Source organism: Euleptes europaea, chromosome 2, assembly GCF_029931775.1.
Source record: "Euleptes europaea isolate rEulEur1 chromosome 2, rEulEur1.hap1, whole genome shotgun sequence".
In the NCBI taxonomy this organism is placed as follows: Eukaryota; Metazoa; Chordata; class Lepidosauria; order Squamata; family Sphaerodactylidae; genus Euleptes; species Euleptes europaea.
Genome location: NC_079313.1, coordinates 27,398,578 through 27,426,026, shown reverse-complemented (window position 1 = coordinate 27,426,026; position 27,449 = coordinate 27,398,578). Strand labels below are relative to the sequence as shown.

The 27,449-nt window shown below is 42.1% G+C and overlaps 2 protein-coding genes across 2 annotated transcripts in view; one reads left to right on the top strand and one right to left on the bottom strand.

The window, feature by feature from the left end:
• Positions 1-10,772: 10,772 nt before the first annotated feature.
• On the top strand, positions 10,773-11,718 carry APOBEC4 (apolipoprotein B mRNA editing enzyme catalytic polypeptide like 4). The gene has a single exon (XM_056845534.1). The coding sequence runs from the start codon at positions 10,774-10,776 to the stop codon at positions 11,716-11,718; it is 945 nt and encodes a 314-aa protein (XP_056701512.1). The 5' UTR covers position 10,773.
• Positions 11,719-14,134: 2,416 nt separating this feature from the next.
• LOC130473185 (adenylate cyclase type 10-like) overlaps positions 14,135-27,449 on the bottom strand; it is a 138,742-nt gene continuing 125,427 nt past the window's right edge. The window contains exons 31-35 of the mRNA XM_056844714.1: positions 24,243-24,358; positions 23,178-23,295; positions 19,408-19,603; positions 16,990-17,172; positions 14,135-14,362 (exon numbers count right to left, since the gene is read on the bottom strand). Of these exons, the coding sequence (XP_056700692.1) occupies positions 14,135-14,362; positions 16,990-17,172; positions 19,408-19,603; positions 23,178-23,295; positions 24,243-24,358 (841 nt within the window). The remainder of the gene's footprint in view (positions 14,363-16,989; positions 17,173-19,407; positions 19,604-23,177; positions 23,296-24,242; positions 24,359-27,449) is intronic.

The following is a 27,449-nucleotide window of genomic DNA, read 5'->3' as shown; positions in this document are numbered from 1 at the left end:
TGATTTGAGTTCTTATATTTGATGTAGATGCAGCATGATCTACTGTGTCTTTAAGAGGTAGTTGGTTTGTTGGAAACATGAGAGACATGCAGCTGAATCTTATAAACTATTATTGGAGTTTATTCACAAAGTAATTTTGATTTAGTCTATAATAGCCCTCTAAGTGGGAGCATTGTATGACTGCTTATCTGAATGCTGAAAATTTACTGATATATTCTATCTTGGATATGTTACTGCACCACCCACAAACACCTGAACAGACATCCAGATTAACATGGGGAATTAGCTTGTGTGTTTGTGCAGGGCACCCAGCAAACCAGGATCTAAAGAGGTGGCTGAATGTGCTAAGAAAGCCTGGTTTGGAAAATATTACTTTATTAGTGATAGTTTTATACCGGGGGAAAAAAGGTGCGGGGCACAGATTTGGATGAAAATCTGGAGAACTGCTGATGGGAAATCGATTTCGAATATAAAAATGCCCTCGATGGGAGCACTATCAAAGTAGCCCACTATGGGACTGGTCTCCATGTCAGTTTCAATACCCAGAGTGCCTCTCAGCTCTGCAAACTTTTCTTTTAAAAATAACCAGTCAGGGTTCAACCGTAGGCTAATTCGATTATAGACTTCCCCCTCAGCAGTCCTCTATCCCTGTGGACAAGCGAAGGAGCGTTACTTTGCTGTCCGAGGGCTATTGGGATGAGAACTAATATATAAGTTAGCACTACTCATCTTTAATAAACGTATAACAATTTTATTAACAAAGAACAGTATTTTTATTGGAAAACATTTTTCATATTGGAAAAATATGGCCAAAACTAAAATTAATGGCAACAGTGTTGTTGACGCATTGGCGAAGCATGGGAAGGCTGGATGGGGGCATCAGCCGTCCCGTTGTGAACTGATGCAGGCCTGAACTCCCAGCGGTCCCGCTGGGAGTAGTAGAGGATGATGGTATGTGGGATATACATGGGCTTTCACCACTTGGTGTTCCCCCGTCACTCAGGTAGAGGCCAAACCTGCCCCCCCCTATGCGGCAACTCAACCCCTTGGCCTCCCCCAAAACCCCTTATTGGGGTCCCCCAGTTGGAGGAAGGGGCCCGCAGGCCGCTTCCCCCCATCAAAACCCATCCAGTCATTTATGACTGCAAAATTTATAATAAAATAAGAGAAGACATTTCCCTTGTAATAGCTGACCACTCAGGGAGCACTAGAGCGACTTGCCTTTCTAACTTGCTCTCAGTTAAAGACTCTGAGCTAACTTTTAAAATGGCCAAATTTGGATGGTGAATCATGAAGGCTAGACGAGCATGGGTCGAACCCTACGAATGAGTTTTAACTGTGTTCTAGTTACGCTTATGTTTTTAATAGTTCCCCTATGAATGTTTGATTATATATTTATTGATGTATTTAGCTACTGTTTCTATTATGTAAAAGTTTTTATTGTTGGTCTGGGACCGTATTAAACATTTCATTCGTACCCATCCAGCCCCATGCGTAAACCGCCTTAGTTGTGACAAATATAGCATAACATCAACACCTAAAGCCCTTAGGGAGGGAGGGTGGGCCAAAGCCAGAGACAGACTGAGGCAACGGGCGGGAGCCGCCGGGACATGCGCAGAGCAGTGGGGGAGGGAGCCGAGCCGAGCCTCCCCTGCCTCGCGACAGCCTCCCAGCCCCGCCCGACTGGTCGGGAGCAATCGGCTCTCTAGCCCAATCAGGTGAGACCCCCGAGAGGGGGGGGCGATACCGGGAGAGCGAAGCAACTCCGCCGCTCTCCACCCCCGCCCTGGACACCAGAGCTGGCTCCGGGTAATTCGGGAACCTTTTGATTGCTGAAAATGCCTTGTCAACGTGGGAGACATTTTGGCAGAGAGATGAGGTTCAGCGCATGCTGAGCTACATTGGATGTAAGAGCTTTGTGGCGCGCTTGATGTCAAGTACCCACCTCAAGAACCGCAGCATGTATGTGTGGGTTGCAAAGCACCTCGAGGTGGGAGGTTATGAGCACACTCTGGAGTAGTGCCTCTCCAGCACAGTGTAGTGGTTAAGAGCAGTGGACTCTAATCTGGCGAACCGGGCTGGTTTCCCCACTTCTGCACATGAAACCTGCTGGGTGACCATAGGTTAGTCACAGCTCTCTTCGAGCTCTCTGAGCTCCAACTACCTCACAAGGAGAATTCGATTTGTGGGCATTTCAAAACTACCTCTGGTCTGGGGTATTTCAGTGTTGGAATAGCCTTGAGCCAGATATTCCAAATGAGTTGCACAGCTAGAATTTAGGATACTTGCAACACCTCTGAAAGTTAGACCAAGTGCCTTCATTTCTGCTGTCTTCCAAGGATGAGATTTTATAGTCAGTGCCAGAACTGAAAACATGACCTCTCTCTGATTCGACATTTTGACCAATAGTACAGTGATTTTCAAACTTGTGTTCATAGGAATCCTGAAGTTCCTTAAAAGCATATTTTAAGGAACTTCAGGATTCCTATGAACACAAGTTTCTACATAAGAAAGATAAGAAGCAGTGGACAGCTTCTCTAAAAGAGTGTCTACCATTCCTGCTGCCAAGGGAGGGGTGTGCTTTGCCTGTTTCAGTGTGTGGGGAGGGGGATGCATAGTGAAGTAGGGTTGCCCCCCACAGGTCACCGGCAGGGGCTGTGAGGGGGGGTAGGGTTGCCAGATCCAGGTAGGGAAACTACTGGAGATTTGGGGATGGAGCCTGGAAAGGACAGGGGCCTCAGTGGGGTACAATCCCATAAAGTCCACCCTCCAAAGCATTCATTTTCTCCAGGGGAACTGATGCCTGTAGTCTGGAGATGAGCTGTAATTCCAGGGGATCCCCAGATTCCCACCTGGAGGCTGGCATCCCCATAGGGGAACCACAGTGTGGGAAAGTGCATTTGGGGCCCCATTGACTGAGCAGCAGCATGCCAAACACTACTAGGCCCTCTTCTTCTGATGGTCTGCAGAAGAAAATCTCTTTTTTGGCCCACAATTCTGCAACACGCCTGCAGTTTAATTAAGTGACTCTGATGTTCTTTCATTCAAGTTGTGACCTTATTAAACCCAGGTGCATGTGTCCGGTGGTTCTCCTGTGACCTGGGGCCATTAGGGCAAGAAGTGTGAAAACTACTGCCTAATACTTACAAACCGCTTTGGAGATTAAAATCACTACATAAAAAGGCCTGGATTATCAGCCACTGGCCTTTTTTGCAAGAATGGTTTACAATGTTTCATGTCGTCAAAAGCTATGTTTCATTTTTTTTTCATTTCTGCATGTTTTTTCTTCCATTTGGTATCAGAAATGTTTCCCCACCATTTCTCCTCTGTTGTTTTCCCAAGCACTTTTACCGCAATGTTTTCCCCCCTCTGTTTCTGAGCCAGCTTCCCTTGAGCGTGTGAACTTCTTGAAGCAGTTTTATTTCTCCGCCCCACCAAACACCCTTCACTTATTCATACCCACTGATTTGCTCTTCTCCCTTCCCTTCCCCTTTCTCCACCCATTTCTCCCCCTTAATTTTTGTTTTGACAACAACATTAGTGATATAACGCTGGATCGAATGGCGTATGCACACCAGAATAAACCTCCACGTTTCTGCAGTCCCCAGGCTACAATTCTGCTACCGTGATCTTTTCGTTATATGTTGGAAAAGCCAGAGTAAAGAGTCCTAATTCTGGGAAGTTCAGAAAGTGGCTTGGTAAAACCCTCTGAGCGAAACAGAAGATGAATTAATTGGACTTCTTGGTAAAGTGTGTGACAGTTGGACAATTCTTGATTGCAAAGCAAAGTGGATTAACACATTGGGCCACTACTTTTTTTTGGGGGGGGGCATGCAGACGTACCTAATAGTGGATTGTGCTTCGATTTGGGGCATCCATTTTAAGTGCAAACTTCTTCAAATGTATAATGGCGGATGATTAGGGGGAAGTGGGGGGAGCATCCACAATGTCACGAATCATGTGATGTCCCCCACCAGAAAACATCGCACTGGGAAAAGCAGTGTGGACAGGATAAAACTGATTTAGAAGTGAACAGAAAACCAGAAAACATTACTAAAGGAAGCATGTGGACAAAAATCATGGAAGGCGATTCCAAGCCTTGCAGATTGACCATGTGGAAAATCTGGGGTACGTGTTGCTTGCGGAAAAGGCTACTGATGTATACGCATTCAGGACATCTTTGCCCTCCCCCTTGCACAAGAGTCACCAAAATGCTTCAACAGCGTTACCTTTTTTAAAAAGTGTGCAAATGAAATAAACAATTTTCATACTTGCAATGGTGCTAGAAATTTTTAAAAAGTTTATATCTTCAAAATCCACGGAGTGATCTGTGTTGTGACACTGGGCACCTTTCTTGCCGGCTTTCCTCATTCGACGCAGAGAATAGTGTCTGTGGCAAACAAGCAGCAGACTCTCTGTTTGTAACTGCTGGTTCATTAGGATTCCACTCCCCTGCCAGCTCCCTTCTTGAAAATCTGGCAGGGGACTGGATTTGTTGAGAATGCCAAATTTGGAAGAGCTGGAGGACAGGGCCCTTTCCCAGCTTCAGACCCTGTTGGCTCTCAGGGATAGCACTGGTTCACAGGAGCAAGGGACTGGTGCAGGCGAGAGATACAAAGTATGTACTCACTGAAAAGCAACATCCACAAATGAGATTCTCTTTGGCTCCCTATTCATCACATTTACGTACTTTGACCCTAAGAGGAAGCACTGGAAGATCAGTTGCATCGGAAAGTGACATGCTATTTTGGGGGGGAAATCAATATCTTTTAAAATAAGAGTAAGTGTAGCTCAGGAGCCTCGTGATGCAGAGTGGTAAGCTGCAGCACTGCAGTCAAAGCTCTGCTCACGACCTGAGTTTGATCCCGACGGAAGTTGGTTTCAGGTAGCCGGCTCAAGGTTGACTCAGCCTTCCATCCTTCCGAGGTCGGTCAAATGAGTACCCAGCTTGCTGGGGGTAAAGTGTAGACAACTGGGGAATAGGCTGACCATACGAGACGGTCCCATTTTTATCATATTTCCCGGCCGTCTCGTCTTTTTAATTAAAATGTCAATTTTGTCCCGTTTTGCACCTCATTACACTTCCAACATTTGTTTCCTTCAGTTCTGACATTTCTTATGCTGCATGAAGGCATGGCTGGGTAAATTCTCATAGAAAAGGTGCTCCGATCGGGTTACACTAATATTACATAACCTTTGTCCCGTTTTTGCCATTCCAATGTCCCGTTTTTGCCTCAAGGAAATATGGTCAGCCTACTGGGGAAGGCAATGGCAAATCAACCCATAAACAAAGTCTGCCTAGTATACGTCGGGATGTGACATCATGGCCCGATGCTTGCACAGGGGATTACTTTTACTTTTAAGTACAGCTCAGGACATTCTCCTGGGTCATCTTGCACAAAACAGGATCTTTGTATATTCTGCTGCCATCTTGTGGCCATTTTGGCAGCTATCATACAAACACCATTCCATATTTACTCTCACTGCTTAATAATAGACTTTTAATTATGTTTGGGGAAGGTCTTGCCATTATTTGCTTGCAGCCTGTAAAAAAGCAGATGGGATCGTGGCTAAGTGGTAGAGGATCTACTTTGCATGCACAGACAGTCCCAGGTTCAGTCCCTGTTTTCTCCATTTAAAAGGATCAGGCAGTAGGTAGTGAGAAAGATCTCTGCCAGAGAGTCCACTGCTAAACAGAAGATACTGACCTTGACAGAGCAAAGGGGTTGACTCAGTATAAGGGACCTTCACAGGAATCATGTTCTTCAAGGTTTTTCAGCTTACCGCATCCCAGCTGTTGTCCTGCCCCTTTGCCTTCATTAGTAGAACCATTCCCCACACATGATTTTGCATGCAAAATGACTAGTGAGGGAGACTCACCACCCCCCATAATTGGTTCCATTGTCAAACTACTGTTACAGTTAGATCATGACGGGTAGCTGTGTTAGTCTGTCACTAGCAGTAGAAAAGAGTAGGAGTCCAGTAGCACCTTAGACGAACAAAATTTCTGGCAGGGTATGAGCTTTCGTGAGCAACCCTGCCAGAATTTTTGTTAGTCTTTAAGGTGCTACTGGACTCCTACTCTTTTCTACTACTGTTACAGTTAGATATGTAAATTACCAGGTTGTGAAGGCTTTTAAATGTTGGAAGTGATGGATTTTGCAATGTCTCTTAGTCTCAGATTTCAGAGCCAGAGAGATAGGTAGGTCAGGACCCTATGCATCCTTCCTTTCCACTCTTCCCGTGCTGCCCCTTTGATGTGCAGATTGCTACTCTCAGGGAGTCTTCCTTACTTCCACCTTACCTCTCTTCTTCCTCTTTCCACCATGATAGCAGGACATGCCTTCCTGTATCTCCATCCATCCTAGCTTAGCTCGTAAGCTGAGAATGCTTTCTCTGCTCTATCCGGTCTAGAATGGAGTTCCTCATAATAACTGGCTTGTATTAGTTTATTAAGATAAAGATGGTTCCTAAGCAGCAATGCCATCTGAAATATCTATTTATCTATCTATCGATCGATAGATATAGATATATTTCAGATGGCATTGCTGCTTAGGAACCATATATATATATATATATATAAATCAGTGAAGCCATTTTAAGCCAGCCATGATACAATCATACCTACACACTCTTCTCTAAGTCAGTTTTGTGGAAATGTATTGATTTAATGCTTCTGCTGACATTTATGCCTGTAATTTTGATTTCTTCCATTTCTCCATTATTTTTAAAAAGCTCTCACCTCTTTCTTCTCTCTCCTCTTCTGTCTTCCTGCACTGGCATAATTCAGACAGTGATACGTGGCTTTTACAGTCTTCTGTTTATAGGTGGGTATCCTAGCACTTGAATGTCGACAAATCTATTTCTTCTCTGAGCCACTGAAACGGCCACACCTCAGCAATAGCAATGTATACATAAAGAGAACAAACCACAACCGTGTGTACTAGAGGCAAGTCGACGAAGAGAAATAACAGATTTTCCCTTAAAGCAAATAATTGTTGAAAAGGGAAACAGATGAGCTGGCAACAGAAAACAGACAGCAACTCAAGTAGACCTCAATGTAGAACTCAATAACCATTCACTGCCGGCAGCCTGGTCTAGAGATCCATTAACGGTAAATACAACTCAATCTAACAGAATAGTCCATTTTTTCAAGTATGATTTCTGGTAGAAAGCCTCTTCTGGGGCTAGGGTTGTAACTTAGAACAGAATAGAGTTTTTTTTGAGGCTGAGCAAAGGACAGGGGTGTGTGTATGTGTGGTGGAGGGTTGACTGAACTTTTTCTCACCAGTAGTTTGTTCAAAATGTCAACTCCAAGAGAGGAAAAGATATAGGGCCCTAATCTCTTCCCCAATGGGCCACACTCAAATAATTTAATCAAATGCCACCAATCTGGTACTATGATTGAAGAGGTCCCAATGCTAGAGGTAACTGATGATTCTTCAGGAGAACCTGCCAACTGCTTTTGGCAATTACTGCAGTGATTCTTAAACCATATGCCAGGGCAAATACCTATGGGGTAACTTGTGGCCTGGAAACTAAGCTTCCCTGTTGAATGCTTACACTGCTCTACTCCTGTTGGAATGCCAAGATCTCCCTCCACCATCTCTATTACTGGGGCAGCAACATCACCCTTAGGGAGTGAGTACAGAGGATGCATCAAGAGCCCCTTATACAACCTCCACTTTAGTCGAGAAGGCAGATCCAAGGAATTCCTAAAGCTCAGGCAATGCCCTCACTTGGCCCTAATTGGCTTGAAAAGGAAAGGCCAGTATATCGAGAGGCAAAATCAATGGTGCCGTGTCACAGATGCAAGAAGGAAGCCTTGCTCATTGCTCTAGAAGTTGATACAGGAGATACATGTGCAGGTTGAGTATCCCTTTTCCAAACATCCGATATCCAGACTGAGCTGAAATCCGGACCTTTTGAGCCGGCATGCAGCCATTACTCACAGGCCCTCAGCAGTGCCACCGATGGTTCAATGTACACAAAATTATAAAAAATATTATTTAAAATTACATTCAGGCTATATGTATAGTGTATGTATGTGTGTGTGTATATATATGTAGTGGATATATATATGTAGTGTACATATACTACATATATATGTTTTTTTTATATATATATATACACACACACACACACACACACACACAAAACATGAATTAATTTCATGTTAATTTATGTCAAGCCACAGCCTTCAATTTGCAAGATCTGAGCAAGGCTGTCAAAAATACGACATTTTGGAGGACTTTCATTCATAGGGTCGCCATGAGTTGGAAGCAACTTGATGGCACTTAACACAAACACACACAATTTTATGTTTAGACTTGGATCCCATCCCCAAGATATCTCATTATGTATATGCAAAAATTCCAAAATATTCCAAAATACAGAAAAATACAAAATACAGACCACTTCTTGTCCCAAGCAGTCCAGATAAGGGATACTCAACCTGTATTTTTAAGTGTAGAATGAAATTTGCCTCTGGTTTTAAATCTATGGGGGGAAAAACTTGTGCCACAGATATTACATGTTCAGAAAACCCTACTAATCTAAGAAGAGGTACTGTGAGTTTTGGAGTTGCCACATTGTTGCTTCCAAGAATTATGGCCCTTGGACAGAATGTCGTTGGGAGCACACAGAGCACTCTGTCCCTGGAAAGAAGTTCTTCAGTAATGGACTTAATGGCAAATTGTACACACACACAGAATGTTCTTGTGAGAGAGAGAAGGAAGCATTTCTAATTATTAATTTTCTAACCATTTGTTTATTTGTTTATTTTTTTTACCATTTAATAATACATCCATAAGAATTATTGCATGAAGAATATTACGCATATTAAAATATAATTTTCTGATTTCTTTTGGGAGATGGAAGAAGGGTATTCATTGTTGTTTTATCTAGGTGCTTTGCCAAGGGAGATAAAAATATGTTAATAATAATAAGTTACAGAGAGTATTTCACGGCTGATATATTGAAAGGAAACAAATTTTATCTGAAAAAAATAAAATGTAAGTCTTGCTCTGAGTATAAAAAATTGACTGCCATTTCTCAAGAAAATGGCTTGTGTGCCTTTTCCTTTCTTTGGCTGCAAGCTTTGAAATGATTTTATCAAGCCTTAAATGGTTCCATATTCTTTCAATCTATTCTATGGGAAATGCATTCTTGCTACAGATGAATTTCCAGTTCACTGCATAGGATCCAATTTTTTTCCTCTGGATATTCAGGAGGATTATTTGAGGGTCTTTTGGTATTTTGTACATGGTGATAAGGTCTATGCATAAAGACTAACATAAGTGTATAATTTGCAAATATTCATATCAGTGTACACATGGGGCCTTCCCTTTTGTCGAAATGTCAGCTTTTTACAGTGTTTTCTTGTTATGTATGACATCACAAAATCTAGAGAGTTTGTATTATGGGTCTGGATACTAACCCTAAAATTGGAGTGATGTATAAAGGGGGAAATTAGCAATGGGTTTAGGAGCAGATGTTTTCTCCAACCGGTCCATGCTTTGAGTTTTCTAGCTAAAGTTATACTTTTAAAAAATTGGAAGTCTACTATTGTTTGATTGTTTATGCTGTATACTCCTTAGATAAAGTTAGTGAGTAAGGCAGGGTACAAAAATAAACAGAAAAAGAATTTTAAAAGAACCATAAAATACAGGACACGCAAACTGCAAAATTATTTCAGAACATCCTACGGGTGATCGTCTGTACAAGTAAAATACTCAAGAGTGTAATCTTTAAAATATAGTTAAGATCTTAACTATGATCTTTAAAATATAGTTAAGAGCAGCAGTGAGAGAGAGAGAGAGAAAGTTGTCTAATGACTGTCCAGGTGGGCTTGGAATCCAGTGCCTTATTCTCAGTCTGCCTCAGGGAGGCAGCAGTTCCATATACCATTGCACTACCTGAGAACAGTGACCATGGATGAGTCACTCTCTTGAAAAGGAGATTCTTGGCTTATATTTTGGGCTAGGTGGGTCCTATGCCCACCAATTGAAGCACACAAATATATACACTTGCCATCTTACTGATGCAACATGATGCCAACGGTCTTAGTTACCCTCTCATTCAGAGATTGCAAAGAGGCAGCCGTGTTAGTCTGTTACAGCAAACTGAAACAGACGTCTGGTGGTACCTTAAATACTGACAACTATTTCAATATGAGTTTTCATGAGTCACTCACTTCCTCAGATACAGAGAGGGAAATCAAAACAGAGGCCATTCAGAGGTCAAGGCCGACGTGGCAGGATTGAATATTGCGCATACGCTTGCATTCAGAAAAACCAACAGTACAAGTATGCACTACACTACAAATATGGGCACAACTCTCCATACCATACCTTAATGCACATGTGTGCACAACGGCAATTCACAGTATGTTATAGCAACAAAAATATCTTGACTATCAATTTTTATGGCATTGACGTTTTTACGGTACAAGGAGAAAATGCAGTAGTTTCTTTGCTAAGTAGGTACCCTAATAAATTCCTTAGGGCATACTTGTACTATATATTTAAATATTTTATGGCTTCCATCTAAGGAAACCTAGGATTATGAAAAGGGCTAGAATTCTCCAACAAAAATCCTCATTACAGATTGCAGAGTTCTTGAATGGAAACCATACCTACTCAACTGGCTTTAACATATAATGTAGATGCTGCCTGAATTTCAAAGTTTCCAAGTAATGAAAAGACAGCTGACCAGGACTATGTTTTTGTGTTTTAGGATCACTAAAGTCAGCGGCTTGGAATTCCTGACAATATGGATTTAGGAAGAGTAACATTCTACCAAGAATACCTTGCACCTAAAGGTACAGCAGTGAAGCCCTATTACTGGCTAACCATGGGCCAAAGCTGTACAAAGTGCCCCTATCACATACGAACAGGTGAAGAAGCAAGGGTCTCTTACAAAGAATTCCACGAGGCTTTTGGGTTCCCATACGGCCCAATGCGTGACCCAAACAACCACCTGATCTTTTACGAATTGAGGCACTTCTCAGGCAAATTAATTCAAAAGGGCCATGCTACCAATTGCACAGAGTATAACATTCATCCAGAATCAATGTTATTTGAGATGGGCAGTTACCTCGACTCAGTGGCGTACAACCTCAAGAACAGCGCATACATTGTCCTTTATTCAAACTACTCCCCTTGTAATGAGGCTGAGCATGGCTGCATAAGCAAAATTTACAATTTCTTAACCAACTATCCAAACATCACACTCTGTATTTACTTCTCACAGCTGTATCACACAGATGAAGATTTCCCAGTGTCCGCGTGGAACTGGGAGGCTTTGCGGAGCCTGGCCAGTATGTGGCCTCGGGTGAGCCTCAGTCCATTGCATGGAAGCATTTGGCACAACCTGTTCCCCAATTTTGTGACAATCATGCCTTGGGGGCCATTTTACCATCCAATTTTGCCAGGAAGAGCGTTGGCTGATAGGCAAAATGCACGCCGGCTTCAGCCAATCCCTGGGTTCTCAAATGCTGAGCCTAATCTGCAGCAGTACTATTTTTCCAGTTCACATTCCCAGCTTCCGCCACACATGACCACCGGCAGACTTCCCCCGCTGTTGACGCCGCCGCCCCATTCAACACCTGCCATTAATGTTTCTCGCCCTTTCATAAAACAACCATTCTATCCCAAATTGACCGTAAGGCACTTAAAAATGCCAGTTGAGATATTACAGGAAGCCAAAGGTTTATAAGTCATTCCAAACAGGAAATCCGTTTGCATGGAAAGAATTTCTGAACAACTTCCAGCTAGCCGGTCTGCAGAATATGAAGACCACAGTAAGAAAAAGAATGAAATCCATCTCACCTAAAAGTCTAACACAGGCATAATCAATTAAGTCAGCCCTAATGGGCCACACAGGAAATATACCATTGAACAGGCGGCCTGGTGCTAATTTGCACGTGATAAACATATATTATTTTCATATATATTGCAGATGTCATGTGAGCAGCAACCCAAAGAATCAAGGCCAGGCATCCATTTGTTGGCACAGGGACATCAACTGCCAGCAACAGGCAGGGTGGCCTACGATAACTCTTCTTTTGTCAAGCCACAGGATCCACCGAACAGCATTAACTGCCAGCGGCAGAGAAGGGGCCAACCCTCCATTTTCTATCTGGTTATAACTGTTGTAATCACAAGACTTGTACCTTTACAACAAGTTTTTGCACTCTATCACACTTTGAGCCGTTCTGGCCATTGGAATGTTCATGTCTGAGGATTGTTTTCCTGCCCAACTATTTTGCTTTGAATGAATCGAATCAGCTGATGAAGCCTCTGGCGAAACGTGGATACCGATCTAGACGACACGTTCTAGTATCCCCTTCTCGGCTGTCTCAACGTGGACTGTAACCACTTACCTGCTACACATATGCAATACTATTAACATATGAACTATATCGGAAATACTTACCTAGATCAAAATAACTTATAGAATGGATGTTGCTCTTTGCACTTTTGTGTATTTGTATATATTGTAAATATTAGTGTCCTTAGTTAAGTATTCCACTTGTTATTCTGCACTTTAATATAGTTGTATTGCATTGAATTGTGTGTGCTGGTTTTGTGCTCCAACAATACCCCACAGCATAGAGCCTAATTTGTTTGTTAGGTATTACCTGGCAGTTGGCAACCCTACATCACTTCCAGTAACCCTAGGGTTGCCATCCTTCCAGAGATCTCCATCTCTAGCTGGAGATCTCCTGGGATAACAACTAATCACCAGCTGATAGCGATCAGTTCACCTGGAAAAAAAAGGCTGCTTTGGGAGGTAGATTCTATGGCACTATACCCCACTGAAGTCCCTCCCCTCCTTAAACCCCATCTTCCTGAGGCTCCGCTCCAAAATCTCCAGGTATTTCCCAACCCGGAGTTGGCAACCCTAAGTCATCCCATCCAGAGGGTTGCTAACATCCAGGTATTAGCTGGAGATCTCTTGCTATTACAACTGATCTCCAGCCAATAGAGATCAGTTCCCCTGGAGAAAATGACCGCTTTGGCAATTGGACTCTATGGCATTGAAGTCCCTCCCCTCCTCAAACCCTGCCCTCCACCCCAACCCAGAGCTGGCAACTCTCACCATTCATAACAGTGTAGGAATTTTCCCAATCTCCATAGTTTCACCATAGAGATTGGGGAAATTCCTAGAGCTTCGCTGACACCAATGACATCACTTCCAGGTTTTCACCCAGACAGAAGTGGTGTCATGGCTTCATGTGTCTCTCCCCCTCCCAGGTTCCCCAAATATTCCCAAGGGTACCCCGTGGGTAATGACCCAGTGCTTGCACAGGGGACTACCTTTACCTTTAAGGAGATAATGGGAAGTGTAGCAGTTCTTATGGTTTTATTGCTTTGGCAGGGCACGCCCTCATTGCATATAATATTATCATAACGATTTCTGGGTCTCATCTCTGGATATATACTGTCCAAAGTCTACTGACTGTATAGTGACCTAATGACCTCCGTGGAGCAACCTTAAAGGGATTTAGCTTCGAGTAATCCACTTATCCTATGTAACAGACAGCCAATGTTTACTGACTCCAAGATAGAATGTGTATTGTCTTTTCCATTCCTTGATCTTGTTAATTATTAATCGTGGTATGCATTGCCTAAAATTCCATTGTCTAAAGTAATGATCAACCTCGCTATTCATTATGTGTCTTCCTTAATAAAACCTGGGAGCTCCACTCAGAGGGTAGAGCTGGTTCTCTCACGGATCAAAATACACTTGTGTGTGTGTTTTCCCTTCAGGGAAGCACCCTGAGGCATTTTATGATGCAGGAAGATTCAAAAACAACCTCTCATAGCCAATCATATCCAGGGGAGGAGGAATGGAAGTCAAGTCTCAGTCCCTCCTTGAATCACCATTTGGGTGTGCAGTCCAGAAATAGGGATGGGCAGCAGAAATGCAGCTAAGAACTTTGCGCAAGGGTTGGATTGTCTGGAACACAGGCATGCCTTCAAGCAGCTTAGTAGGTAAAGAGGGAGGAGAATAGTTAATAGGCGTGCAGATTAGCTGATACTCATTTCACACAGTGTAACACAAGCTTTGTTATCTGGTGTCTTTATTTGCAGGTTGGAGGGCAATTGCTTGTAGATCTGAAGGGCTCCTAGGGGACATCCGTGGCCTGAAGAATACTGCAGAACTCTGTCTGGTCTGGACTCTTAGTGTTTGGGATTGGGTTGTTAATGTCTGCCTCTGGCATCTTCAATAAGTATCTGTTTCTCTCGAGCACTTTAAGGTCTTCATTTACCATTCCTGCTTCCCACACTGGAAAATCTGGAGCTACCTTTAACCACTCGTCTTCCATGGCGGTTTTTCCAGTGAACCACCACATCTAGGAGAAATAAGGAAATGGACAACTGCTCAGAATATGATTAAGGAACCAATTTTGAATTTTTTTTAATGGAACGGGAACAAGGGTCTCCATCTCTCCTTGTGGCTGTACTCTCGCTATTTATTAGTTATTTACTTAACTTCATTTATAATCTGCCTTTCTTGCTGAGAAAGATAAATTGTCTAGTAAAAAAGTAGCAAATGCACTTGAAAAACTGTATAATTAGGGCAGGATTACAAAATTGAGTAATAATGCCACAAAACCAGTATAATATAGAAAAAGAACAATGTAATTAAAACGGCCTAAGGTTTCACAGAGGAGCCCCGTGGCGCAGAGTGTTAAGTACTGCAGTCAAAAGCTCTCCTCACGACCTGAGTTCGATCTCGACGGAAGTCAGTTTCAGGTAGCCGGCTCAAAGTTGACTCAGCCTTCCATCCTTCCGAGGTTGGTGAAATGAGTACCCAGCTTGCTGAGGGTAAAGGGAAGATGACTGGGGAAGGCAATGGCAAACCACCCCGCAAACAAAGTCTGCCTTGGAAACATAGGGATGTGACGTCACCCCAGGGGTCAGGAATGACCCGGTGCTTGCACAGGGGACCTTTACCTTTATGGTTTCACAAACATTAACTTTGAAATTATCATTTAAAGTGTGTTAAGCACTACATTCTCTAATGCTGATGCAGTAATAAAAATGAGCTGTGTTCAACACATGCACCTTTGTATTTAATAGGAAGATCCATACCAAGTGGAAGAGTGGCTCATATGGATTTTTAAGAAAGTATGTTATTAGTTCTGAATGTTATTACCAACCTTGATCTTTTTGGGGAGGGTAAGTAATAACAGAATTTCAGAAAATGTAAGCCATTCAATGCTTCCTCACCAGTCAGTTGCTGGATGTTTAGCTAGTTGACTAGTGTGCGATGGTATGTTGCATTGAGTTTATAAACTGAAACAGAATATATGAGCAGGGCATTCTTTAAAACTATAACACTGTGTTATAGTTTTCAAACTGCAATTTCATATATTTCGGTTGGTATGCGCTGCTGTGAGTTAAAAAAAGAAGGGAAAATACAGTTTTTAAAGAGGCTTCTGAACTTATGAAGCTGCTTTACTTTGAATCATTAATCCATCAAGGGCAGTACTGTTTACTTGGACAGGCGGTGGCTCTTCAGGGCCCCAGATTATGGTCTTTCATATGCACTGATATTTTTAACTGGAGGTGCTGGGGCTTGAACCTGTGGACCTTCTGCATGCATAATCTCCCTCTGAGCCACAGCCTGGTCGTTTATGCATGGGAGTTTTACCTGACGTTCGTTGCTCGCTGGACCAACACTTTCCTGTTGGGAATTTCTGTACCAGCAGTCTCCAAGCTCAAATCAAGTCCCCGCCCCTTTAAATGCTGCTTTGTAATTGACTTACTTTGTAGAGCTAACTGTGAGAGAAAATTCTACCCCAAAACCCAATTGCTGCATAAAAAAGCATTTTAAGAACAAAAAACAAAAAATGGAGCAATCTGAAAGGGGGGCGGAGAAATCCAAGCCTCAGTTTTAAAAAGTCTTTCTTCTGCTCAGAAAGAGCTCCCAGAAAGCAGGAAGCATTTGAATCCCCACCTCTTTACACACTGCTTTGAAATTGGCTGTGTCAGAAACCAAGCTTGTATGTCCCGCACTTTCCCTTATGCATGGGGATTTCACTCAGGCTGAGCTCAGGGGAAAGGGAAAAATTGGTTAACAGAGGAACAGGAAGTCCCAGGATTTGTGAGGGCTGGCAGAGAGGTCATCTCTAATGGACGGAAAACTCATGAATAACTCTAAGGAACAACTGAGATAGACCAGGGGCAAAGGTGAGTGAAAGTACCCATGCATAAATGACCCGTCCCCTTCTCTTAATAGACAGTGCACTAACTGACAGATTTGTTTTGCCCATTGCTGGCACTCTTTGAAGATTTCAGTAGTGGTATCCTGTAGAATTTTGGAGTTGGTGGGGCAGTAATTAAGGTGCATGTGTATGAGAAATCAAATCAGAATCTGCCAGAAATAATATTAGTCAGCTGTTGCCACACACGGTCAATCATCCATCCAGAAAATGTGGAAAGTGCAAATGACACAGCCACTGTATGAAACAGTGTTAGATGATGATGCTCCTGAACATTCAAGATCATCATCATGATGGTGTAAAGATCATAAAATGGACCTAAACGGGCTACTGAAGAAATATTATTTCATTGGGGAGTAATTTTAAATGGATGGAATGTGCAGAACTCTTATATTGATTGCATCATCTTGAAAACACAGAAACTGCTAGATTTTCTATTAAACTTTATGCTTCTAGTGTTAAAACTTTTGATGGTTTTCAATTTGAATTCAAGTGTTCTTGATTTGTCATGAGTCTACTGGGTGTACATTTGGTAGGCCTAGGGGCCATTTAGACACCCTCCTCCACACACAATTTTTAAAAAAAAATCCCTGGAGAAGATCCACTTCTCTGGGTCGAGTTAATACCAGCTCTAACTAAAGGTTTAGCTCTCATTTTCCTATGTAAACAGCATGCTATTCTATGGCATCCCAGTCCATGTTCTGGGGTTCAAAGGTTTTTTGCAAATTGATGATAAGTTCTCAAAACCTTACCTGGGTAATTAGCAGCCATGATTTCTCCAGATAGTTTTCATAACAGTTCTCGGTTGCCATCTGTAGAAAAATTTGGCTCTGTTCATCATTCCCAAGCATCAGCTGGAAGTAGGCCTTCAGGTGGTAAACCCTAGGGTAGTAGACTGGGCTTGTAGAGCACTGTATCATTGCCTGCTCCAAATTCTAATGGAAGATGGAAGGAGATTCATGTCAGGCAGAGTCATGAATGTGACCAAGGACATGTTGAAAGTGAAGGACAGTGTAATGTTTCTTTGCAGCCAGCATATCAGTACTGTAGAAGGGGCGCTAGAGCTAGCAAGGCAAATGGGTCAGTTCCTTTGACTACTTTCCTCTTGTCTGTTCTGCTGCCGTCCCCTCGTTACTTAGATTGCTATCCTTAAGGACTTCCTTCCTTCCAGCTGCCTCTCCACCATGTGCCCTCTCTGCAGCCTCCAAGAGAGCAACATGTGTTCTCTACATTCTTAGTTAGCTAGTTGGACTGCCTACCTGGTCTTTCTTAACACAGAATGGATTTCTTTAGCAACAAAGAATATTCTTTCTTTTCTTAAGGCAACAAGCCTAAAGCAGCCTCCTCCACTTGCCCACAGTATGCTCAAGCTAACAACATGTGGCCATAAGGAAACTTGAAGGAAAGATTATTGTCTTTCTTCTTTTCCCTTTTTTGTCTCCTTTGTCAGAGTTTAGAGTATAAGCTTTGTAGGGCACAGACTTTTTTTTTCTTATGCCACTTGGAAACACCCCAGATTCCATAATGATGGAGGATGAACCAGAAGGGGAAAAAATGGAAGCTGCAAAGAAGGAAAAACTTGGAATAATCAAGGGGAGACAGGATAGGAGCCCAGATAGGGGAATCAAATCCAGTTCTCCAGGTTAGAGTCCACTGCTCCTAACCACTGCTCTTAACCACTACACCACAGTGGCTGGTGTACACAACTGGGAATAGAAAGTGGAGCAAGCAACAAGAAAGGGTATGAATAACAGATCCCAAGTAGGATGAGACTAGATGCAGAGGCCCTATGAACTGCTGAGAAAGACTTGAGTAGTCTTTGAGCATCTTTGTCAGAAAAGGGGCAGGTGTCAGACTTAGCCACACATTACATTTTCCTTGTGTATTCCCTGTTCTTCTCTCTCTGTGTGATCAGCAAGCCTGTGGAAGTTAAGTCCCAAGTATGCCTGCACAGAAGCCATGAAGGTGAAACTCAATTCCCAGGCATACATGGGCCTACTTTGGATTGGGGCTGCAGCATGCAGGGAGAAGAGACTTAAGCCTGCTCTGTTTTCCCAACCGGAAACATCCCTGGGGGGTGCTATTTTCCCCATTGGGGATTTCATGTGTACTTATGGGGTACATCTACATTTCCCCAAAATAACACCCTAGGAATACTTTGGAGGAAATGGGTCATCTGATCTAGTTCTCATGCTGTTTGGACTGCATAAGAATTATCCAGGCCACACTGCTGAAAAGGGGAACAAAATGGCAGGGAAGAGACCAAGAACTTCTGAGAAATGCTATCACTGCAGAAATGGCAGGGACAGAACCGGTGGAGGCCTCAACCCACGACAAGTGACAGGCTCAAGCAAATTATCATAGCAAGAACAAGGAATAGCTCTGAAGGTGACCCCTCCTGTCCTCCCTGAAAATCAGGATATTTCCCTGAGCTTCACCTCCTCAGACTTAAGGGTGATTTATGAAGGGGAAGTTTGTGTTTGGTTTGCTGCAGTTTTCTGATCCAAATTCTCAAACACCATATGCATGAGGGTTCTCCCCCCTTCAAGAAATTCTTGTGTTTAATCATGCATCCCCAGTGAATCACAGAGCTTCTGAGTCCCTCCCCCTGAAAACCCAGCCTTGTTGCAGTTTACTTGGAGGGGGCGGGTCAGCTCTTAAAGGGACTGCTCCCTGTCTGTGCTTGTGCTTTTGCAAAGCTGAGTATTCCTCCCCTCCTTTCTTCAACAGCTCCCTGCCAGGAGCTGCCTTCCATCCTCTCTTCGGTTGGTGTCTTCCTGCACATTTCATGAAGGTTTCACTCCCTCTTTTGTGCTTTGCTTTGAGGGAAGGGGTTGAATGGGAGGGACAGACGCGTGGGAGGGAGAAGCCAGAACAGGCGTGGGGGGAAAAACCCCGAAGTTAGAACTATGCATGGAAATGGCAGGGGTCTGCCTAGCTCTTGCCTTGAAGCAGAATTTAAATTCGTTATAAAACATCATCCTAGATCTGCGGGGAAAGAATGAGGCGGGAGCGAAGTGACTTCTAAAGGTTGGTAAAATCATGAATAAGGCAAAGGAAGCCTTGAAGCTGTCCAGCAGGACTGCAAGCTAAATACCCCTGCCTAATTGGCCATGGTCTCTTGGCCTCTGCACGGACAATCATGCTCCATGCTTTCCCATGCCCCTCACCTTTGCTACCCTGTTGCGCAGCTCACGGACTTTGTCAGGCCTCTCTCCAATGTACTTTTGTAACAACAGAGCCTCGCACTCCACGAACTTGCAGAATCCATAATTAGCAGAGAGTGAGGTGCTTGTTCTCTTCACCAGCCTTCTAGCCTGCTCAAATGGCTCTTTGAAGTTATCCCATAAATTAAGTCTGGCAAACCTTTATTTCCAAGACAGACCAACATGCATCACATTTTAGGCAGCAGGATACTGGGCCCCCTACTTTTCTGAACACCTAGTCTGGATTCCAAATATTTTGGCCCTAAAATGAGGAGATATTTGCCTGTCTGCAAGCTCCACCAACCACCCTCACATGGGCAAGAGCGTGTAAACACAGTTTCATGCATGTACCTTCCAATCCCCATGACAGAAAGTCAAACTTGACGTTACATTGGCCAAGGGTCAGCCAGTGGTCGATAATGCCATTTTGAGAAGAATTTGGCTGTTTAAAAATACCATGAGGGCCCAATTGGGCCCACCATGCAGTGGGACCAGGTGATCTTGTTCTCCCCACCATGTGCCTTTTAAAGTTTGTTTTGGCACTCGAAAAGGCATGGATTGCCTCCCCCTCCCCCCCGGTGCACTGCCATCATCGGCAAGCATGGCTCAGACCTTTGGCCACCATAACATCTAGGTTTTTTTTAATTTTTATTAGATTTTTTTTCTTTAAGAAAAAAATGAAAAACAAACAAATACAACAAGAAAAAATAAAAAAAATTACAAAAAAGAATACAAGAAATTATAAAAGGGTATTCATATACCATAATTAATACATTCATAATTACTAATTTATAATGTTAAGCAAAGATACCCTTTCCCCTCCACCTACCTAAAGAGTGACCCTTCACCCGACTTCCGCAGAAGTGTCTTAACAGTTTTATTTTATCCATTAATATTATAAATCACAATTGTTAAAAAATTGATTTCTATATCTCATTAATTAATAAAGTAAAGTCCGTTTTTGCCAACTTATCCCAATATGAGGTGGCCTTAACCCATGTTTTTTTAAATTCTCCCATATCCTTTCCATGCAGAAATTCTGTTAACCTGGCCATCCTCATATACATGCATAATTTCTCTCTCCAGTCAATGATTGAAGGTTTATTTACTTGTTTCCATACTTTGGCTATCACAATTCTTGCAGCAGCAAAACTGTATTGACAGATAATCCTATCCTGGTCAGATATATATTTTTGGTGGGATTCCCAATAAGCAAAATGATGGTTTCCTTTTTACTCTACTATTAATCAAATTATTTGTTTCCCTTAATATTTTTTCCAAATTTTTTTAATTTTTTTGCATAACCACCATACATGCATATATGTTCCTCTTTCCTTTCCACATTTCCAACAGATTCCCTTGTCTTCCCTATTCATCTTGGATATCATAACTGGGGTTATATGCCATCTATACAACATTTTATATAAATTTTCTTTGATTTCATTGGTTATTGTAAATTTAAACTCTCTCTTCCATAAATTTTCCCATATATCCAAATCGATATTAAATCCTAAGTACTTCATCCATTTAATCATACCTGGTTTGATTCTTTCTTGTTCTAGATTGGTCGTAATTAGTAATTTATACATGCTACCTATCAGTCCTTTATTTCCTTTAATACTTTCTCTAACTCAGATTTATTTTTGTTAAATCCAAGCTGATTATCTTTATTAAATATATCTCTTAACCTATAATACACAAACCAATCCTTTATATCTAATTCTTCCCTACTTTTTAAAACCCATTTCTCTTCTTTCCAATCAATAATATTTCTATACATATCTATATCTAAATTCAGCTGTAATCCTCTTCTCATATGGGCTTCTGTTGGATTAACCCATCCCGGAGTCCTTTTTTCTAAAATCCTTCTATATATTTTTCCAAATTTGTAATAACCCTGCTCTAATTATATGAATATTAAAATCCCTATTTACCTTTTCCTTCTCATACCACAAATATGCATGCCAGCCAAAACGGAGATTATGACCTTCTAATTCTAATATTTTGGGATTCTGTAACATAATCCAGGTCTTTAACCAAACAAAACAAGATGCCTCATAATACATTTTTAAATCTGGCAACCCTAATCCTCCTGTTTCTCTTAATTGAATCAAATTATTATATGCTATTCTATGTTTTGCTTTACCTCACAAAAAGTTTAAAATATCTTTTTTCCAGATTTTAAATATTTTAGATCCTTTAATGATTGGTAAATTTTGAAATAAAAAAAGCATTTTAGGTAATACCATCATTTTAATTACTTAAATTCTACCCCATAATGATAAAGGTATTTTCCCCCAATTCTTCAAATCTATATTGATTTGCTGCCAATTTTTAATATAATTATTTTTAAATAGATTGAAATTATTTGAGGTTAACCAAATACCCAAATATTTTACCCGATGTTCAATACAAAAACCAGACCATAACATCTAATTTGACCATGGCTGCCATAATGACTAGTTTCGCCCTAATTCAATTTTTCAAAATGTGGAACTTGGAACATGCTGAAGAATTTGGATGCATTTCATTCCAGATTTTACTTTTGGTGAATGATACATTTTCTTCTCAGAAACTTCTTAGTGCTGGGAAAGGACAGACTGGGCATCACATGATGGACAGAGGATGTGGGGTAGGAATAGGAGCAGCAGTAGATATTTGCATCCTACAAGAAGCCTGACTCAGCCACTACCTGGTTTCTTACCCTTCAGTAGAAATTGCCTACCTGGTTTCTGTGCCACCTGTCCAACCCAAATGTTAATGAACTCAAGGTTCTTGAAATGTATAAGTATACAAGCTAGGGGACAGTGAGAAATCATGGAGAAGGGTAGGATAAACAATTTGGAAACATTCCCCCATCCCCAGATTTCCTATTTGTGGATGCACAATCCACATCCCTGATGTTTTCAGGGATGTACACATGCTAATTTCCCCTCCCTCTGCCTTTTCTGTAACTGGCTTGTTTATTTAGATATTTATGCCTCGCTTTTCTCCCCAGTGAGGACCCAAAGCAGCTCACAACATCATTTCCCCTTAATAATAACAACCCCGTGAGTGAGGTGAGGCCGAGAGGGAGTGATTGGATCAAGATCACCCAGCAGGCGTCTTGGCACATTGGGGATTCAAACCTTGGTCTTTCAGGACCCTAGTCCAACACACCAACCACTAAAACATACTCTCTCAACTGCTCTCAATGTTCTGTGCCTCCTGAAACATACACAGTTCTCACCAGGCTGCTTTTGGGGGGACATCTCCTTTTTTCCTTTTGGAAAATTTATTTATTTATCTGTACAGGTTGGGAATCCCAAGTGTGATGCTGCGATGAAGGTCAGTGGTATGGAAGGTCCAGTATTCCAGAGAAGACTGCTGCAGCCCAAGACAAATGGGTTGTAAGGCAGTGCTCCAGTGAGCCCTGGTGCCAATTAAGTCCTTTACATCATGCCTGAAAAGATGAGCTGCTCCAAACCCCCCTTGTCATTCAGACTGTTTGGCACCATATGGCTGCATCTGTTTGCTACCATTTTAGGAGCACGATCACAATGTTCTTTTTGTGGTCACACAAATGGGCTTTTCTTGCCTATACAGACCCTTAATTCAGAACATTCTAAAGCTAGATTTCATGAATGAAAACATTCCCCTCTTTTGAGCCCACAAACCACCTACAACTACAGCTCTGGGCTGGCAACAGCAGTTTAGGACTGAGATGGGAAACCCAAGGTGCTATGAAATGTTACCAAATGGCCATAGAAGAATACAAGCTGAGCATGATGCCGTTTTGAGACAGAAGGATGCAGTTTCCTTCATTGGTGGTAATGAAGTCCAGGCAATACCCAAATGGCTTATATGAAAAACCTGCAAAAGAAAACCAGCATTACTCCAAAATAGAAATAACAAAAGGCTCAGAAGTTATATGATAAAGCTTGGTGAAAGGGTTGCCTGATAATCAATTGGACTAGAACTGAGTGGAGCTCACTCTGGGCTGCCTGTCAATGACAAAATTGACTAGTTTGATCCACATGGAAGCACTGGACTTATGTCCACCTTTCCCCTTGCAATCACATGTCTGTAATAATGGATCTGACATTTTAGTACAGATAATCATGGAGAAGTGTTCAATGAATGAAGAAAATATATTCACAAGCCAACATCAATTTGAAATGGGACAATGATGCTACACCAATACACATCCGTCAAGACTGTGCTGTAATGGCAGCCTAAACTCCTAACAATTCTACAAACCCGTACTTGAAAAAACTGGGATGGCATCTAGAAAAGAAAATGGATTGGAAGAAATGCTACCTACATACTCAGAGATTAATGAATGAGTTCATGCTATCAAATGCTAATGTGGAAACTTACTAGGCAAGAAGAAGAAGAAGAAGAATTGGTTTTTATATGCTGACTTTCTCTACCACTTAAGGGAGACTCAAACCTGCTTACAATCGCCTTCCCTTTCCCTCCCCACCACAGACACCCTGTGAGGTGGGTGAGGCTGAGAGAGTGTGACTTGCCCAAGGTCACCCAGCTGGCTTCATGTGTAAGAGTGGGGAATCAAACCTGGTTCTCCAGATCAGACTCCTCCGCTCCAAACCACTGCTCTTAACCACACCACTGAAGTCCATTGATTACTTTTCTCCAATGTGAAAATTGTGCCCCTGAGTACAAGCCTGAAAATTCATCCCCTTCCATCAAATCCTTCCACTGCCACTCTCTGATGGCTGCATCTTCCAGTTTAAACAGTTATTTGTTGCATCCAACTTGTGTGGTGAGACATGTTGTTAGAAGCACCCAGTACTTACTAGCATAAAGAATGAGATCCATGCATCCAGAAATAAAGCAGGCCTTCCCAATGATATTGTCATCTTTAAACGAGAGCTTTTCCAACTGGCTCAGTACTTGTACAGATTCAGCAAGTCTAGGGTGGAACAAAGAAAAAGAAAACAGTGGTCATTTATTCATGGCTGTTTGCTGCAGTTTCCATGCTTTGTTGCTCCAGACCTTATTTTTGATTTTTCACAGCTGTCGCGAATTGGCCCATAAAATTTGCAGCATCCCAGCAGCAACTCAAACCTGTGTTGCTAAGATCTTTCCCTTTGCCCCGCCCTTTCTGCTGGAGGGTCCATGAAAAACTCCATGGAGTCGGATTTCTTCTCCCCGCCCATCCCGGCAAATGTCTCCTCCCTCTCCTACGTCTCCCCACCCACAGGGGCAGCTATTGGCCAAGGGTTCTTTTTTTGATCCGACCAGAAGCCCGCCCCTTTTCGTGCGCTTTGCGCGGCCTCTAGATCCGCGCTTGAGTGCCATACCAAATCCAAATCTCTACGGCAAGATCATAATAGATGTGTGGCCTCCCATGCATAAATGGCCCTGGGCGCTTTGGCTGCTGCACTAATAAAGAAAGAAAAAATAAGGGGGAAACAAAGAGTGGGGGTGAAGAAGAAAAAGGTGCGCAAGCGTAAATCATGAGGGGAGAAGTGAAAAGAACTATTCCAAAAGGGGACGAAGCAACAAGTCAGGACACACCATCAAAAAAGGGAGGGGGACTAAAAGAGAAACAAGGAAAGCGGACAGAAACAGAAAACAGAAGTCAATGGGAAAATGAATCCAAAGCTGAAAGGGAAGGGGGGGAACCATGCCGAGTCAAAGCAGAAAGGGAGACAAGGGCCGTTAAGCAGGGGAGGTTTTGCCTTGGATTTGTCGCTCTCACTAGATGCACATTTTCCTGATCCAAATTCTCAAAACTCTGCATTGGGGGCTTATTGTTGAGTTTTGAGAATTCAGATGGGGAAAATATACATCCAGAGAGCGGCAAATCCAAGGCAGAACTCCACATGCATTCGGTTGCATGAAAGTGGAGTCGAGCGGTTTGGAGCCCGATAGGACTTCTCCTTCCCCCTCTCCTTCGAATGCCTCCCCTCTATGGAGCTGCGGCCTTTTTCTCATGAGTAATCCAAGCTACATCGGGCTTTATGAATTAGATTCGATTCCATGAATAACCTTTTAAGTTCGGGGTTTTTTTGCTCCGCCTCAAAAGAGCAGCAATTTTTGAGTGAATAATTGACCAGTCTCTTTGTGCAATTATAGCAGGTCAGATCCCAGAAGAGCTAGTTGTACTTGTTGAGATGATGCACAGCTAGAAGTTATTCTCAACTATGGAGGCTGCACAATTACTTCATATTGATATCATTTATAGTAGGGGTGCTAAACATAAGGCCCAAGGGCTAGATCCGGCCCCTTGAGAACTCTTATCCGGCCTGCAAGCCAGCTGAGGCAGCCGTACCCCCCCCCCACTCTCAATCTGGGCTGGTGAGGCATGGCCCAGTCCGATGAAGTGACATTTATGTCATATCCTGCCCTAGTAACAATTGAGTTTGACATCCCTGATTTATAGCTTTGCCTTTCTTTGATTACAGAACTTTCTTTTTTCCAATTTTTTTTCAATTTGTCAATTTTATTTTAACAAACTCAAACAACCATAAACACATCAAAATATTAAAACATAAACTTAATATAACAATGTATATGAAACTTGTCATTCAAAATTACAATTCTATTGTCAACCTCATAAAATTGTGTGTGTGTTAAGTGCCGTCAAGTCGCTTCCGACTCATGGCGACCCTATGAATGAAAGTCCTCCAAAATGTCCTATCTTTGACAGCCTTGCTCAGATCTTGCAAATTGAAGGCTGTGGCTTCCTTTATTGAGTCAATCCATCTCTTGTTGGGTCTTCCTCTTTTCCTGATGCCCTCAACTTTTCCTATCATGACGGTCTTTTCCAGTGACTCTTGTAGTCTCATGATGTGACCAAAATACGATAGCCTCAGTTTATTCATTTTAGCTTCTAGGGTCAGTTCAGGCTTGATTTGATCTATAACCCACTGATTTGTTTTTTTAGCAGTCCATAAAATTACATTACTCTTTATCACATATTTTTCCATATCAATCATATTTATTACTTACTAATTACCTAAAACTATTTTATTTTATCAACGTTTGATTGAGTTCTGTCCAAAATTTCTAGCTACATAATAAAAAAGACATTCAATTGTCCCAAAAATTCTGTGATTGGCCTGTTATGTATAAAAGATGTCAATGTTGCCATAGTTACGTATGCTGTTAATTTGTTAATGTGTGTGTGTAAAGTGCTGTCAAGTCGCAGGTGACTTATGGCGACCCCTTTTTTGGGGGGGTTTCATGGCAAGAGACTAACAGATGTGGTTTGCCAGTGCCTTCCTCTGCACAGCAACCCTGGTATTCCTTGGTGGTCTCCCATCCAAATACTAACCAGGGCCGACCCTGCTTAGCTTCTGAGATCTGACGAGATCAGGCTAGCCAGGGCCATCCAGGTCAGGGCAATTTGTTAATACATTCATCTAAATCTAGGCATTTCTCTGCTTTCTATTTGCTGCATATTCCACTCTTGCTGTTTTCACCATAAACCTCAATAGGTCATTATGTGTTTTTTAAATATTGCTTGGTATAAGTAAGTAAGTAAGTTTATTGATACGGTCTGTTTGACCAGCCAAAAGTTATGCATAAAATTAACCAACTTAATAAAACCACAAAATTAATATAAATTACAAAATTAGATAAAAGTCTAATGCTATTTAAAATGTAAGATTTTAACACAAATCACAAAAATTAACTTAGCATCTTAATATTTCTAAAAATATAGCAAAGTTAAGTAATTTTTTCCATTCTATTTTTGCGAGTTTTGATTGCGATGACACAGAATTTGGCGGTTGGGAGTAAAAGGTGTAGAGTATCACCCATCAGGAGCCTCTTAGTCAGGAATTCTACTGGCTTATCAGAGAATTCACTGATTAGGGGAGCAATGAATTTGATACGGGCATCATGATAAAATGAACAGCTGAACAATACATGTTCGGTGGTTTAGATGTCTCCTGACCTGCAAGGGCCTTTCTGATCTTGGCGTCTTCTTGTATTTTCCTTCTAGGACAGCCAAAGGCAGGGCATGACATCTGGCTAGAGTGTAGGCCTTCCTA